Below are 16,861 nucleotides of genomic sequence, written 5' to 3' on the forward strand. Positions count from 1 at the left end.
GGTTGTATTCCGGGAAGAAATACCTTTTGGACAGCAAAATGTGCCCGCTGTACAGCAGCAAATACCTGCTGTAAATGAACCTGTAAATGTAAGAAATGATGTTGGAAATGATCAGCCAGCTATTGCCCATGAAAATGAGCCATTACATATGCAGGAACATGCAGGACAACAAGCTGTTAATGCTAATTTGCAGGCTGAAATGCCAGACAGCATGCTGAAAATGGAAATTTGCATGAACTGCCAGCAAACAATGACCATTGGGTTAGGAGATCGTCTAGGGCTACTAGACAACTTGTCAAGTTTGTTCCTGGTGCAATTAATGTGGCTGATTATATCATGTTGACAGACTGTGGTGAACCGTCTTAGACAGGACAGCAAGAAATGGTATAAAGCCATGCTGCCAGAGATGGAATCTCTTGAAAAAAATGACACTTGGGACTTGGTGCAGTTGCCTTAAGGGCAGAAAACCCTTCCATGCAAATGGGTTTACAAGATGAAGGTTACTTCTGGTTCCTCATCAAAGTACAAAGCAAGATTGATTGCAAAAGGGTATAAGTAGAAGCATGGAATTGATTTTGATGAGATTTTCTCTCCTGTAGTCAAGATGACTACATTGAGAATCATTTTGGGCTTGGTAGCAGTTGAGGATATGGAGCTCATATAGATGGATGTAAAGACTGCATTTTTACATGGTGATCTGCATGAAGACATATATATGCAGCAGTCTGAAGGGTTTGTTGAACAAGGGAAAGAAAAAATGGTATGTAAACTCAAAAGGAGTTTGTATGGGCTGAAACAAGCACCAAGAGAATGGTATAATAAGTTTGATACATTCATGCAGTCCCAAGGCTTTTATAGAAGTCAAGTGGATCACTGCTTGTATTCTAAGAAGGCAGCAGATGACAATCTAATTATCTTGGTTTTGTATATTGATGACATGTTGATTGCTGGCAGGGATGCTCATGCCTTGGACTCACTGAATCAAAGTCTTCATGGCAGCTTTGACATGAAGGATCTTGGTGATGCAAATCATATTCTTGGCATGCGAATACTCAAAGAAAGATCGAAAGGCTTACTCTATCTATCTCAGTAGGAGTGTATCTCCAAAGTTTTGCAGCGTTTCAATATGGAGGGGGGGAAAACCATTGGGGTTCCATTGCCTCCATATGTGAAACTTAGTGCAGAGGACAACCCTACATTTGATGATAAGAAGGCTGAAATGGCCAAGCTACCATATGCTTCAGCTGTTGGCTGTTTGATGTATGCTATGGTTGCTACACGTTCTAACATTGCCTTTGCAGTGGGAGTGGTTAGCAGATACATGGCAACCCTTGGCAAGAAGCATTGGGATGCAGTGAAAGGTATTATGAGATACCTCAAAGGCACAAAGGAGTTGCGCATCTGCTTTGGAAAGCAGAAGGCATCTGTTGTTAGCTTTACGGATGTAGACTATGCTGGTCATGCGGACTGTAGGAAGTCCACTTCTGGGTATGTGTTTACTTTCATAGGAGGAGCAGTCTCTTGGATCTCCAGGCTACAAAAGTGTGTTGCATTGTCTACTACAGAGGCAGAGTACGTGGCTGCCACTGAGGCATACAAGGAGGCTTTATGGCTTTCATGTCTAGTGGGAGAGCTTGGCATCACAGAGTTACTTGTTCTCCATTGTGATAGTCAGAGTGCTATCATGCTAGCACGGAATCCTATCTTTCATGCAAAGACAAAGCACATACAGGTGAAATACCACTTCATTAGAGATGTACTTGATAGCAAGAGTATTGAGCTTGTCAAATTGCATACAAATGATAATCTTGCAGACCTTCTCACAAAGGGCCTTACAACAGAGCGGTTTGCTCATTGCTGACAGATGATGGGAGTTGGATAGATATATTTATTTCAACTTTGTACATACCTATACTTAGTTGATTCTTTTCTCCTCTTAAGGCACATTGCCTTTAGGCGGGAGGTGGTTGGAAATAAAGGGCCATCGTGCCTTTTATATGTGCACGGGTGTGAACACACCCTTAGCACATTGTACTTGCATATATATATCTATCTAAAAACCTAAAGTGGTACACTCGTCATTGCACCAAAAACGTGCTCACACTCTACACACTCTACATTGCTTGCTTTCGCTCTCTCTCTCTCTCTCTCTCTCTCTCTGTCTCTCACTGCGCATACGACAGTCTGGCTTGATCTTCGTGCCTAATCGATTCCTACAGTTGTTTGGCCAATAAGTGTCAGTGATGATACTAGGGACTAGCATTAATTAATTAATTATTGCCAATCTAAGGGTCAATAGAGGTTTGGGCACTGCTCCAGGTTGCAAATAGCCTAGTCAATTTAATTATGGATGGGCATATTTAATTTTGGGCAGGGTTAGAAGGGTTGAAATTAATTTGAAGCAATGGATGGATAATGCTGAAAATTGGGTTTAGAAGGCTGCCACTTGGTAAAAAAACCCATGTGAAATGAGAAAACGTTTTTGGGGCTTGGACTCAGCCATTGAGATAAGCTTTCAGCTACTAGAGGAAGAGATAGATCCTAAGGGAAAGAAGCTCAAAACATTAGTGGGATTGGTGTCCAATATTGTTAGTGATCAGCCCAATGATGATGCTATTGAGTCATGCAGAGCATGGGGCAAAATTAGGGATCAATAGGCATTGATATTCTTTGATAATAATGTATGAGCCAACTTTATCTCTATTGGTATGACATCCCATCTAGGCATCAGAGAGGAGGAGATGGGACCGATGGGAGAAGTTTGAATGGCATCTAAAGGCCATGCCGAGCCTGTCACACCGCTCATTGGAAAGCTTTAGTTGTATATATAGGGATATGTGGACAGGAAAGAGTTCTTCATTGCTCCTCTTGAGGGTTGTGATGTGTTGCTTGGTATAGCGTGGTGTCACTGCATGCATGTAGTAATTGATTCATATTGAAAAGAGATCACTATTCAGCATAAGAGAAAGGCACTCACACTTGATGGAAAGTTGAAAGGGGAACCTGTCCTTGTTGTATTTACAATTGCTATTTCTAGAGCAATGAAAACTCATATTTCAGCGTACTTGGTTTTTACTAAGGATAAGGATGATGGTGAGAATTTTGGGAATATGTTTAACTTCTAAGTTAGAGAAGAATCGCATATAATCAGCCACATTTTATTTGCAAAAAAAAAAAGAGAAGGATTGCATGTCATTTTTAAAAATGTACGTCGATTGCTTCTCTCAGTTACTTTTAGGGCAGTTACCACTTGAAAGGTGTGAGATTATAACATAGATCTTATCCTTGAAAGTAGCCCACCTAATAAGCTACCCTATAGAGTCGGTGAGCCTAGATGGAGATTATGAGTTAGGTGAACGAGTTGCTAGAAAAAGGACTTATTCAGCCTTAGCTCATCTCATTTTTGTTCTCCAATGCTTTAGGTGCAGAAATAGGATGGCTCATGGCGTATGTGCATTGCCTATTGTGCTTTGAACAAAATCACGATAAAAATTTGGTTTTCGATCCCTCGGATCGATTATGTTATGGATAGATTGCAAGGAGCAGCCATTTTTAGTCATATAGATTTAAAAAGTGAATATCATCAAATATACCTAATGGAGGATGTGCTCGAGACAACTTTCTGGACATCTTTTGGGTTGTATGAGTTTCTTGTCATGCATTTTGAACTTAGGAATGCTCCTGCCACTTTTAATCGGATGATGGATCACATTTTCAGGCCATATAGGACATTTACGGGCACTTTCTTTGATGACACGATTGTCTATTCAAAGAATGAGGCAGTGCATAGAAAGCACTTCGACATTGTGTTCAATGAGTTGCGTAAGCATAGATTGGTTAGCAATGACAAGTAAAGTGAATTCTTTTTCATCAGATCCACTTTTTGGGGCATATTGTATCGGCTGATGGTATTTGTATGGACCTTGCTAAGGTTGAGGTAATACGTTTATGATCACCTTTGAAGAATATTCATGAAATCTGCAGCTTTTTGGGTTTGTGTTTTTACTACAGGAAGTATGTACGCTGGTTTGTTGAAATTACATCTCCATTGCATGCTTTGCAGAAGAAGAATGTGCCATTAGACCATGTTGTTAGTTGCCTTGCCTAAGAGGTGGGATACTTTCATGACCCATCAGTAACTTTACACTTGTCATCGCAGGTGGTCTCATAAGTGCTAATGTTGAGAGACTCTTCCTCACCAAGGAGGTAAATAGAAAGAACAATCTAGGGTCAAAGAGCTCTAGAGCACTTATGGTGAGAGGAAGATTAAATGCTAGGGCAAACTCTTATGAGAGAGGTAAATCAAGAGGCAAGTCATGTAACAAAAAGGATGTAGAATGCTACTTTTGTAACAAGAAGGGACACACAAGAAATGATTGCTATAAGTAAATAGTAACCAATGTTGTTATTGTGATGTCTTATGGAAATTCCAGTGCAATATGCTTTTCCTTTGACACAATGCCGTGCAATGGAGGACGATTGTAGGGATTTCAAGAGGGAGGTTTGTACTGGGGTCGTGAAATTTTGAGATGCTTTAATCTTGCTAATGACATTTGATTAAGTCACTAATCAAATGTGTAAGGTTGTTTAGCACATGTGATGTACATGGCAATTATTTCATGATAATAGACCAAGGACCCCAAGGATGCAGTGGGTGTCAAAGGCAAAAGTTGTAACAAGTTATGCCAGCTGGGCTTTGGTGGTTAGTTGGTGTCAGTTTTGACTCTAGGTCAGTTTTTTGGCCAAAAAGTGTCAGAGGTGATATTAGGGACTAGCATTAATTAATTAATTAATGCCAATCTAAGGGTCAACAAAAGTTGGGGACCATTCTAGGTTGCAAATGGCCTAGCTAGGTTGAAATTAATTTTTAGAATTATTTAATTTTGAAAATTGATTTAATGGCTGGATAATGCTGGAAAATTGGGTCAGAAGGCTGCCACTTAGCAAAAATACGCATTCAAATTGAAGTTTTTCAGGCTTAGTCTCAGCCATTCAGATTAGTTTTCAACTAGAGAAGGAGAGAGAGAGAAGATTGCTGGTCCATTTTTTGAGTAGAAACAGGAGATGACATTAGGTGACCGCTATCTAGATCTATCAACAAGCAGACCATAGTAGGAGAAGGCGTATCAGGGGTAGGCGACATCATCAACTAGCTGATGAAAGCATTCTAGTGCTCCCAGGCTAGAGACAACTGCTTTTCTTTTATTGTTTGAAACATGTAGTAGACAGATTGGAGGGTTTCTGCATGAGAAATCTTTGAAGATCTCCTTTAGTCAATTCTCAGAAGATCTCAGCTTATCTCAACCATTTGGAGTAGATCCCTACTAGATGTGGTGGACAACAAAGGAAATTGCGCTGTAAACCCTAAATTTTTGCAAAAATTAGGGTTTAGCGATCACCTTGGGACTTGTGCCATTAGTAGAAGGCATTGTACATTGAATTCTCTCTTTGTCATTCTTTCATCTCCTTTAGTCAATTCTCAGAAGATCTCAGCTTATCTCAGCTATTTGGAGTAGATCCCTGCTAGATTTGGTGGACAACAGAGGAAATTGCGCTATAAATCCTAAATTTCTGCAGAAATTAGGGTTTAGCAATCACCTCGGGACCTGTGCCATCAGAAGAAGGCATTGTGTACTAAATTCAGTACTTGAAATTCGTGAGATTATTGGGGAATTCAGATGCAAGACTACCATTGTGAATATGGGGCAACATTTGGCTAGTTGGGGTCCAACTAGAGCAAGTCGTGGGTGAAATTCAAGCGGCAAAAGTGTACATAGTTGCACCATGGGTGCTAACATCGGAGGACATTAATATGATCAATCACAAAATATAATCTATCCACATATCCACAAGATACAATGCTCCCTTGTAGAATGTATTCACCATGGATGGCACGAGTCTTCAAGCTTAAAAACAAATGACTGGCATAATTTCATCAAGGTAATTGGCCCATTTGGTGTGTTGTTTGCATCTACAACAAGTGGCTTTTGGATCAGCCAAGGAGATTGTGGAATCTCAGCTTGTACTCAATCCATTAGTCAATACAATCAAAGAAATACTGAAAGGGGTGTCAATTTTGGGGTCAAGAGGTTGTCTAGTGTCCAAGAATTTGAAGGTAAAGTGTACATTTCAATTTGTGATTATTTATTGATTGTTGTAATGAAGTGCTTGATTAGGAATTACCACCCTCTTCAAGAAGGAAGGTTGGTTTCACATGGGATTCTGATGATGCCCATGTGTATCTGGTCTTCTTCTATGTATCTCTAAAGAGATTCTCTAGTGGTGACCTCGTGTAGAGTAGCTTTAGCAATATGGGCGAAGCTTTAGATGTTTTACAAGGCTCAATTACCACCCTCTCTGAGAAGGAATGTTGGTTTCACATGGGATTCCGATGATGCCCATATGTATTTGGTCTTTTTCTATACATCTCTAAAGAGGTTCTCCCAAATGGTGATCTCGTGCAGAGTAGCTTCAACGGTATGGAAGAAGCTTTGGATGTTTTACAAGGCTTTGTTGACTATATGTGTAGTGACTCTCTATGGATAGCTCCAACAAAAGGAGACTATCTAGTCTTTCTTTCTTTGTGTTACATAGGTATATGATTTGCTTCAGTATATACAATCTGCACTTCTAGAAGCTCATCTTGTGGGGACTGTGCTCTATAGGCTCCCTCCAGAGTTTGGAGTGCCTAATGCTTTGCAGGCCTAGACATCATCATTGCTAGTTAGCTTTACATATGCACTTGATGTTGCTCGAGCATGAGGCATCATTGAAAGGCTGGCATCTCGCTATTGTGGCCATAATGAGGCATTTGCAGCTTTAGAGAGGGGTGATATGAAGAAGTCGAAGGCCTAGTGTTATCACTATGGTAAGAAGGGACATTTGTGTAAGGACTATAAGAAGTTAGTGGCTTGGAGGAAGGAGGAGGAGGAGGAGAAGATGAAGAAACAAGATATGGACTATTTCGATGAGTCCTCCTCGCCCTTCTCGAACTCCAACTCTGATCCCTTAGCAAGGCATAGAAGGGATCATCTTTTGATGAGGAGGGGAAGGGCTTGACAACTCCTCTTGCTACTTTCTAGTGTAGGTGATACGGTTATCCCTTAGGAGTGTCTAGTGCCATAGGGAGAGTGTGAGAAGGTGGTGAGGTGGCGCAGGTGAGGCTTATCTATTCTACAGGTGCATAGGATCCAGAGAGGGATGTCTAAAGTCTAGTAGGTTTTCAAATCTTAGAGCTAGTATTGGCATCTAGGTTCATGATGGGCTGTTTCTTGACAAAGAGCAAGATTTGCTCCCAGTCGAAGCTCACATGAGGGGACACTTTGGTAGTTTGTTGGCTTAAGGCGGGGAATCCATATCACGTATGTTCAGAGGCATTGATAACAAGATGGCCATGTATGCCGTTGCACGACATTGTTGACAGACATAGAGAGTTGCTATGATTCTTCTCTATTTTTAGGTTCCAGTACGTTTGACATCAACAATAGGTTCTCTTTGAGGCACCTTGGTAGTGGCTTGATCACCCACTACTTTGGTATCCATGGTCCTATTTTGGTGGTCTTTGTTGTATGGACTATGATGATATCACTATCATTGTATCAAATCACCCCTAATCTAAGAGAGGGTGTTAGGAACTTAGTCATCTCATGAGTGAGTCTGTGCATGTGTATTTGTGGGTTGGGCACAACAATTTATTTTAGGCTTTTTCTTGGTGCTTATTATTTTGGTTTGTGGCATTTATTGGTGGCCAACTGCATTTCTAGGCCATTATGATGTTATCTCACCTGATGCATTTTAGGCATTATTTTATGCCTATTTATTTGTGGGCTCTCTCCTCAGTTATCATTCATATGTAGACTTTGACTTCTAGTGTAGAGCCATTGACTCATTGTTGTACATGATTGCCTCGGCTTTGGTATATGGATTCCATTTCTTAAGCATATTTCCGAGTTCTCTTTTTGCAATGTTCCTTTGTTTTTGTGTTTTTCTTAAATTTTTAATGAAGATAATTGAATTAGATAGTGAATATTTACATCAGACCATCAGGTCAACATTCTCTTTGTATCTCTTACTTTCTATTACATCAAACCATCAACTCAACATACTCTATCTCTCTCACTCTCTATGTAACTAATATTTGCATGAGGCCTGCAGGCTCTCAAAACAATCAGAACAACCTATTACATGAACAATACTAATAGATCACATAGAAGGAATAGCTGGAGTAGAGCGAACAATCGCCAGCCAAGGAGCAACAATATCTGGAGGAACCAAGTCCTCTGACATCATAGAGGAGATTTGCCATAACACAATTCCACGCACACAGGCCACATGTCCATGGATGCCCGATGTTGAATCAAAAATAAAGGCATTGCGAGTACGCCATATATACCACAAGGTTGTCCATCTAAGGAAATGAAACAGGTAGGAATAATCTGAACTCAAAGAGGGCATAGAGGACATATTTTCCATAATCCATGAACAAACTGATAGGTGGTGCTGAGTCACCGAGGACCACACACAGGAAACGAAATTCCAGATCTGTCGCGCGACAGGGCAGGAGACAAAGATGTGAAGCAATGTCTCATCACACAGTGCAGAAAACACAACGCCCAGGAGAGATCTTTCGGGCACGGAGCACTTCTCTCCTTGGAAGACCCCCAATGAGTAGCCGCTACATGAACACTTTTCCCTGATACAGAACCTTAGACTTCCAAAGATGGATAAATCTTTCCCGCCACTTTTTTTTATTGTCCCTACAATGCCATAACCTATTCACTTTCCCCATGACCCATCTCTTGGCTTCCACCATCTGATGATATATTTGATTAGCTGACCTTTTCCCAAACTCATCAGGAAGCACAATCATCCAGTCACGCCAAGGATCCAATGGCTATAATATAGGCAAAGGAAAGAACCTCTGAAGACTGCCCTGTATGGATGACCAAATGTTCCTGTATCCACAAGGCACCCTAAAGTACTGATGAATACGCCTAAAAGAATAAAGACGGGGCTGCCCAGGAATAACACCATCACGGACTGTCTTCAACCCCAACCTAGCCATCCAATGGAACTTGTCTCGCTGCAAATCTTTTTGTGGCTAATCCAACAACCTTGAGGAAGCTAGTATTTCTCCTTGCTGCGAATCTTCCTCTTTATGAATACCCGGGGGACGCCAAACTGCAAAATGAAGCATCTCTTGCCAGGAAGCTATCAAATGAGAAAGGAGAAAAGACTGGGAGACCTTTAAAGGCCTCGTAGAATTAAGCGCATGCCACCAGGAAGCATGAATAACCGTGCTACCATGAGAGATGCCAGTCTTTTCTTTGAAGAATTTGGGAATGTTTGACCAAGGATGACACTGAATACATAGACTCTGGAACAGGGATAGCCTCAAAGCGGCCATATACAAATTGACATCTAGCAAAGCTGCACCCCCCATCCTTTTCGGAGTGGTCACATGCTGTTAGGAGATCCATACCTGCCCCAAACGATTGCCTTTCTTTTTCCAGAGCATAAATTTGATAGGTTGAACCGAATCCAAAACGAACTTCTTAGTCCAAGGAAGCAATGGCAAAAAGAATGAGATCATACTGATCATAATGCATTGAGCCACTTTTAGTCTAACATGTAGTGTCCAACTTTGGGATTTCGAGTACATGAACCCGTCATGAATTCGGGAGGCCTTTCAATTCAGCAAGGCTCGGGGAGCAACCTTCACACCAATAGGATATCCCAAGTGTTTGGTTATATTACCCATTGTGATCACAATTCCAATCCAGCCCAAGGCCTGCAGATCATTCTCCGTACAGGAGAGAAGGGTGGATTTTTGAGTATTAATGTAAAGTTCCGATGCCAAAGCAAAAAGATTCTAGGCCACCATTGCCCGATTAACATTAATACGATCCGCCTTAAGGAACATAAAAGAATCATCTGCCAAAGATTGACCCACAAGTTGGTCACCCCCGGGAAGAGTTAAGCCAACTATCTCACCGTGAGCTGCCAACTTCCAATAATGAGAGCATGGGGTGAGTTACCAAAGCAAACAGCAAAGGGCTGAGAGGACAGCCTTGCTGAAGGGACCGAGATAAGGCAATTTCCTCCGTAATCCCCCCATTAAGAGCAATACGGGCCACAACACCCTGACTGATGATATCAACCAAAGAAATCATACGAGGCCCAAAACCCATTGTAGACATTAATTGCCGCAAGAAAGACCAGCTGACATGATCAAATGCCTTCTCAATATCCAGCTGAAGCATAACAACTTGCTGGTTAGAAGCTTTGGCATAGTTAATTCCGAGCTGAACATTCAAAATGTTGTGCATTATATTCCGACCTCATTCATCCACGTCAATGTGTTTTTCCTTTTCTCTCATGTTGTGTAGTCTATTACAACAATCTTGTACACTTCCATTGCTGCACCCACTTCTAACATTTCATGCTGAGCAGGCCGCTCTGCATCAGCTCACCCTCATTCAGCAGTCACTTGGCTATTCTCAGCCTTGGATGATCAGATTCCAGGACATTTGGGGCATACATTGTTGTGTTCAGCTAGATAGAGCCTCTAGACTACTATAGTTTGGTTACCAGCCTATTGCCCTTCTCTTCTCAGCATTCTTTCAGCCCTGACTAGTGGTTACAACACTCGGGATCTGTCTTTAGTGGATGTCACACTCCAACTACTCCCTCATGCTGCTCCCACAAGAGCCACTTGCTGTTTGACAGCTCTACCCTTGAGCATCTTGTACATTCTTTCCATCATTTACCTTGATTCATTCATTTCATAGTTCTCTTTCTTTTCTATTTGTGTCTTTGTGTTTTGCACTTTTGTGTTATTGTTTGAGTTATCGTGTTTTAGTCCTGTTCATACATGCTGTGTTTTCTTTGTGCTAAACCTAGCTTATTTTCACAAGGGCACGGGTATGGATATTGGGATTGTTTGGCCGCTGTCGGTGGATAGTTTGATTGAGCAGACTGCTGATTGATGAGCTTTGACTATGTGGATGTCATCCTTGGCATGCCATGGTTCTTTGTATAGATCTTCGTTATTTTCTGTAGATTCTAAATCTCATGTAATCTCTTTTGAGATTGATGGTCACTTCTATGTGATCGAGGGCTGTCCACCCTTGTGTATAACTGAATCTAATATAAATATGATATCAACCTTTGAATTCAGCAAGTGTTTTTTGGATGGATGTTATTGCTTATATTTGTTTTATTGACAAAGTTCAATTAGGTAACACATTTTGTTGTTGCAAACAATATATACAAGTAAAGACCCATCAAACAATTTCCATACCTTTTAGTTCATCATGTCCATTCTATCTAATCGACTGTCCCAAACCATCCATATCAAAGCAATGCAATCCTATTTGCAACACATCAGCCCATAGACTTGTTGCAACATTTTACTTTTTTGGAATGCTTAATTAACGTACACCAAGGGCAGCCATTCATTTTGCTAAGTCAGCTGGTCATACACACATGCATAGAAAACAAACACCTACCCATGTACCCATCCACCTACCTATGTCTCATGTCCTGCCACCTTCTATCAATATATGTACATATTTGCAATTGCTCCATACATAAATAAATGCTCACCTGCCTGCCTGCCTCTGCCTACAAGTGCTTGCATTTTTATCTATTTGTGCATGCATGTATGTATCATACATGAATAGTACATACATGTAAAATACTGGAGGACAGATGCACAGATGCAGATTGAATGTATGGAATTAATCATACCATGAATAATCTAAGTGCATGTGAAGCCCATGCTCCATAGATATAGCAATCATTACCTCACATCATCACAAATGCTTGCAGCTCTGCACAGTCTGATGGAGTAGCTGAAACTGTGGAGACTTCAGAAGTTGAATTTCATGTTGCTTCGGCAGGTTTGATATCTGTTTCAAAGACCTACTTTACAAGCTAGAGTGATTTTGATTTAAATTAATGCAAAACCCTTATCTAAACTACAGATGCATCTATGTCAGGTGATTCAAGTTTGACACCTGCAAAGGTTGTAGAAATACTGGATCGCTTTATTGTTGGGCAAGCTGATGCAAAACGTGCTGTGGCAGTGGCTCTCCGTATGCATTCACTACTTTTCCTGTTTCATATCAGTCAGCTAATGCATGGACCTCTTCACATATTGTTTTGCAGTTTGTATTTTGAGTTTATAAGTAGCCTGAAAATGGAAGGAGTCAGCTCTGTAGCAGAAATAAGCTTTCCTCCTGCTGTTTGTGATGAGAATGATTGATTAAAATTAGCCATTATCATTCAGCTTCAGACGTTAAATACAAGCTGTAGGCTTTCAAATTCAATATCGAGCTGACTGGCCTCAATTTAGAGAGGTTTGGGGTGGTCAAAAAAGTTGATATTAGTCCAAACTGTCTCTTGCTGTTTTCAGCTCTGCCGTTGTACTTCTGATAAGCTACATGAAGGCATTTTATGTTTTTTACTTCATTTCTCTTAGGTTGGTTTTAAAATGCTAAGTGCATTTTCTTTCAAAGAAATACCCCCTGAAAATGCTAGTTGTTGCCATTAATAGCTTTAAATGAAAACCAAACCTAGAAAGTAGGAATAAATATTTGGAAACGCCAAACACACGACTGCTAATCAATTAAGCCATTAGAGAATCTGATCTGTCAGTGCCAGATCAAGCTGCCCAGGGCTTCATTTTTGTTAGGCCAGACTGTCTTGAGCTTTTCTTCCATAGGGTAGTCGGCCTACTATCATTGCTCTACTTCAGCCAAGTTCCGCACCGCCCTTCTTTATTAGGTGAAGAGAGGATTGCATCATTGTTGCTACTGTTTGTCTTGTGCAGTTGTACATTGTTCAAGCAAGACTGTTGCTAACTCTGTTTTTTATAAGTCGTGACTCTTGTGGAGCTATCTGTGTCAGATTTTTTTCATTGATGCTTTGTTCTGGTGGGGCAAGGTTGTTCTAAGCTTGTGAAATTCATTCTGTGATGATTCTTTGTGATAAGATTTCTGAAAAGATCACTATGGGTTGTATTCAAGCCTTGTGGGCCTGTTATCACTTCAACTTGTTGGAGATACAGCTGACCTGTGGAGGAAATTTTCCATCAGATTCTCTTGCTTTGCTTTATATATATTGTTCAGAATTTTAGAACTGCCTGGCATCTTGATTGAGGAACTCAATGAAGAGAGAGCTACCTTTCTTCTCATAAGGGAGGTGGGCCCTTCCCGCCTTACTGTACAGTTATTTTCATTGCCATCCAGATCTTTTCCTCCGAGTTATTTCCTTACTGCTCTGTTTGGGTTTGATTAAGTATGATTATGAGCATTACCCATGTTTTGCATCCCCTGCCAAGTTCCATAGCATCAAAGCTTAGGCTTTTCTCTTCTTTGAAAGAGAGCAATTTTGGGTGTAGAGATTTTTCTATATAGGCATCATAATGGATCAATTGTACTTAAAATTGAAGGTGAATAGGGGAGTTGACATCAAATGGCTTCATCATTGACAGAATATTGAGGAAGGCTTTTAATGAAGCTATTGTGAAAGGAAGCTTCTTGATGACCCTAATGTGGAAGATTTTTTGAGGAACTTAATGTGGAAGCTTCTTGATGAACCTAAGGAAGTTACTTCGAAAAGAACCCAGCTTAAGACCATTGAAAAAGCTACCATGGAGGTATGCTTCCTGGAGAAGCTACTGTAGAAGCTATTGGTGAAAAAACTTATTGGAGAAGCTACTGTGGCTGGAAGCATATGGAGGGAGCTATCTTGACAGGGACGAAAAACAAGCAAAAAGTAAAATGGTTACATATAAGATTGACTTTCACCAACGTTAAAAAGCCATCAAAGTTTCTCAAACATGCTAGACTATGTGCTACGCTTGAGCTTAAGGCAGACATCATCCATCATCGACACCATTTTTACAAATGAAGATAATGCTTAAGGGGATACTGAACAGCAACATATTTGATCCTTTATGGACTTGGAAAAGGTTACATGTTGCATAGTGAATTGACACTTCTCCTATATCCTTCGTTAACCTTGCCTTCTCAAACTGAGAGACTCCCATGGAACTATGAAACCGTTAATGATGAATGAAGCTTTAGCATTTTCTTTCTTTTAACATAGGTTGAGGTAATCACTTTGCATTAGTTTCACAACTGGGGTTGAGCTAGTGCATGTCTTCAAGATGTTAGCAAACAGACAAAGCATAAGCTGCTTTGTCTTGAAAAGACGAGTAATTGTTGTAACTTAAAGATGGGTAGGGTTTCAAGAGTGCCTTCCAGTCAACATCCAGTTCAATGCCATTTCAGGGTGCCATGTGGACTTGCAGTTCAGTTACGAACCTTCAACCACATACAGGGAGGTTGTGACAAGGAACTTATGGATACACAGCAATAATTTTAGTTGGGGATTATCGGGTGGGTGCAGGCTGTATGCAGGCCTTGTCGACAGTCTTGCACCTGCAGTTGGGTGTGGAAAAAGCTTGGAATTAATGAGATCAGTTTGTAGAAAGTCCCATTGATAAATGCAAATAACATTTGGAAAATTCCACCTAGCAGACATGCTGACAGAATAGATACAACTTACATTTGTAGAGTTTGCAACTGCGGTGCAGAAAACCTCCAATTCTAGTTGCACTCTCTCTAGCATCAGCACATCATCCTCAATGTACAATGTACAAGACAGTGTCATCTGCAGATGCTGACACCAGCAACTCTGCCTCTGTTCGCACAAGAAGCCTGAGGCCCTTCAACCAGCTGACTCTTGGTGAAGGAAGTAGGACATCACCTCTGCTAAGAGCAGGAAGAGATATTGAGCCAAGGGGCTGCCCTTCCTGACTCTTCCACCCTCCTTGCAGTTGGCTGACCTGTAAAGTGCTGAGCCCACTGATCCACTGCTAGGGAAAGCATTACTAGGCTGTGGCATCCTCCAGAAAGCCCCAATCAACCCTATCATAGGCCTTTTCAAAATCCAGGAGAAGTACTGCAATCTTCTGTCCAAAGCGATGAGCCCACTTTGTAGCCTTAAAGAAAGTGAAGATGCCATCCAGGATGCTCTGATCTTAGATGAACTTGTTTGAGTGTCATGAATGATGTCTAGGAGGGGGTGAAGTCTATTGTTGATCATCTTTCCCGGTGCCTTATAGGCCACTGACAATATGGTGATTGGATGCCATTGAGCAATCAGTACCCCGTTTGGGGAGGAGATAAATTGTACCACTGCAATCCTCTGTCTAAAGTCCTTAATCCACTTTGTAACCTCAATGTAAGTGAGGATGTTATCTAGGAGGAGGCAAAGTTTGTTGTTAATCATGTAAAAATTACACGGCACAGTGAACAGAATCTGAGAAAGAGATAGAGAGTACACAACATATAAGAGGAGAATAACAAAATTCTTTAGCTCCAAACAACTGATACAAAGATGGCTCTGTCCACCTGTGCACTTCCACTGTGAAGCTTAGATGGCGATCTAGACAGAAGATAGGTGAAGAGCTTAAGGCTAGCTAGAACAACTCTGACTGAGTGAAAGATAGATGATAGATGGATGTGAAGGGGGTCATGAAGGATGACCTTCCATATGCACATGTAGGTTGTGCCTGTTGACGTTCCATGTGCACATGTGTCTATTGACCTTTCATATGCCCATGTGTCTGTTAACTTTCCATGTGTCTGTTGACCTTCCATGTGCACCTCCACTAGTTGGCTAGGGAATATTTCCTTTACCGTTGGCTAGGGCCCCTGATAGCTCCCTTACCTCGCAACTCCATGCAATGTGCCTCGAGTTGCTACTAGCTTAACTACTCCGTCTAACCCAAAGATTAGACCCACAACGGTCACCTTTTTGCCATCTAGTCACATAGACCTCATCTGACATACAAGTCAGGACTCAACCAATATCCGGGCTCACATATGGCTTCTCCTCATAATGGGGGCCTTACAACTTTGAGCACCATGGATCATTGGTGGCACCTTATGAGAGTGGGGCATTGAGCATATCTAACACCCCCTCTCAATGTCCACCCGCAGGTGAACTATCTCCTCGGAGTATGGTTGAGAAGGATCCTATGGCATATAGGAGTGCAGAATGAAGAACCAACTATGCTGAGATGTGACAATCAAAGTTGCATTGCCATTGCCAAAAATCCGGTGTTTCATGCATGAACCAAACATATAGAGATCCAGTATCACTATGTGCGTGATTTGATTGAGGATGGGATAGTGGAACTGGTCTACTGTCCAATAGAGGAGAATGGAGCGGATGGGATAGTGGAACTGGTCTACTAAGATGCCTTGTACTCTTCTTTGGTAGAAGACAATGCCACAGTTGGCTGCTTTTTTCTTACTAACCCAAGAGGAAATTCCTAAACCCAAAGAGAAACAATAACGAGAAACTGACTTCTTGGAATCATTGTCTCATGCCCAATCTGAGTCACAGTTCCCCACAAGAGAAGTTCCGGAACTGTATGCGATACCATAGTCAAGAGTTTCCTTTAAGTATCTGAGCACCCGCATCTCGGCTTTCCAATGACTCTCATGAGGTTTGTTTGAGAACCTACCCAAAATACCAATAGCAAAACTGATATCTGGTCCGGTGTTACACAAGTAGATCAGCCAACCAACCTCCTGTACCTCTCAATGTTTGCTAGTGCTGATGTATTCTCAATGGATAACTTTGCATTCACCTCCATAGGTGTAGCTATCTTCTTGCACTCGGTCATGCCAAATGCCTTCAGGATCTCCCACGCATACTTCTTCTGAGAGATGAAGATCTTTCTTGGCTCTTGCAAGACTTCAATCCCCAAACAATAGTGCAAGCCCAATTCTGTCATTTCAAATTCAGAACTCAAAGCCTTTCGAGTTTGGTTGATCAT

General features: G+C 41.3%; 1 protein-coding gene across 2 annotated transcripts in view; it reads left to right on the forward strand.

Annotated features, from left to right (window-relative positions):
• LOC148032257 (uncharacterized) overlaps positions 1 to 16,861 on the forward strand; it is a 120,903-nt gene that overhangs the window by 53,957 nt on the left and 50,085 nt on the right. For both annotated transcript variants that reach the window (XM_087682909.1, XM_087682908.1), the window contains exons 2-3: positions 11,833 to 11,903; positions 12,003 to 12,098. In XM_087682909.1, the coding sequence (XP_087539035.1) occupies positions 11,833 to 11,903; positions 12,003 to 12,098 (167 nt within the window). The remainder of the gene's footprint in view (positions 1 to 11,832; positions 11,904 to 12,002; positions 12,099 to 16,861) is intronic.

Source organism: Lygodium microphyllum, chromosome 8, assembly GCF_053477565.2.
Source record: "Lygodium microphyllum isolate KBCC chromosome 8, Lygodium_microphyllum_v1.1.10, whole genome shotgun sequence".
Taxonomy (NCBI): domain Eukaryota; kingdom Viridiplantae; phylum Streptophyta; class Polypodiopsida; order Schizaeales; family Lygodiaceae; genus Lygodium; species Lygodium microphyllum.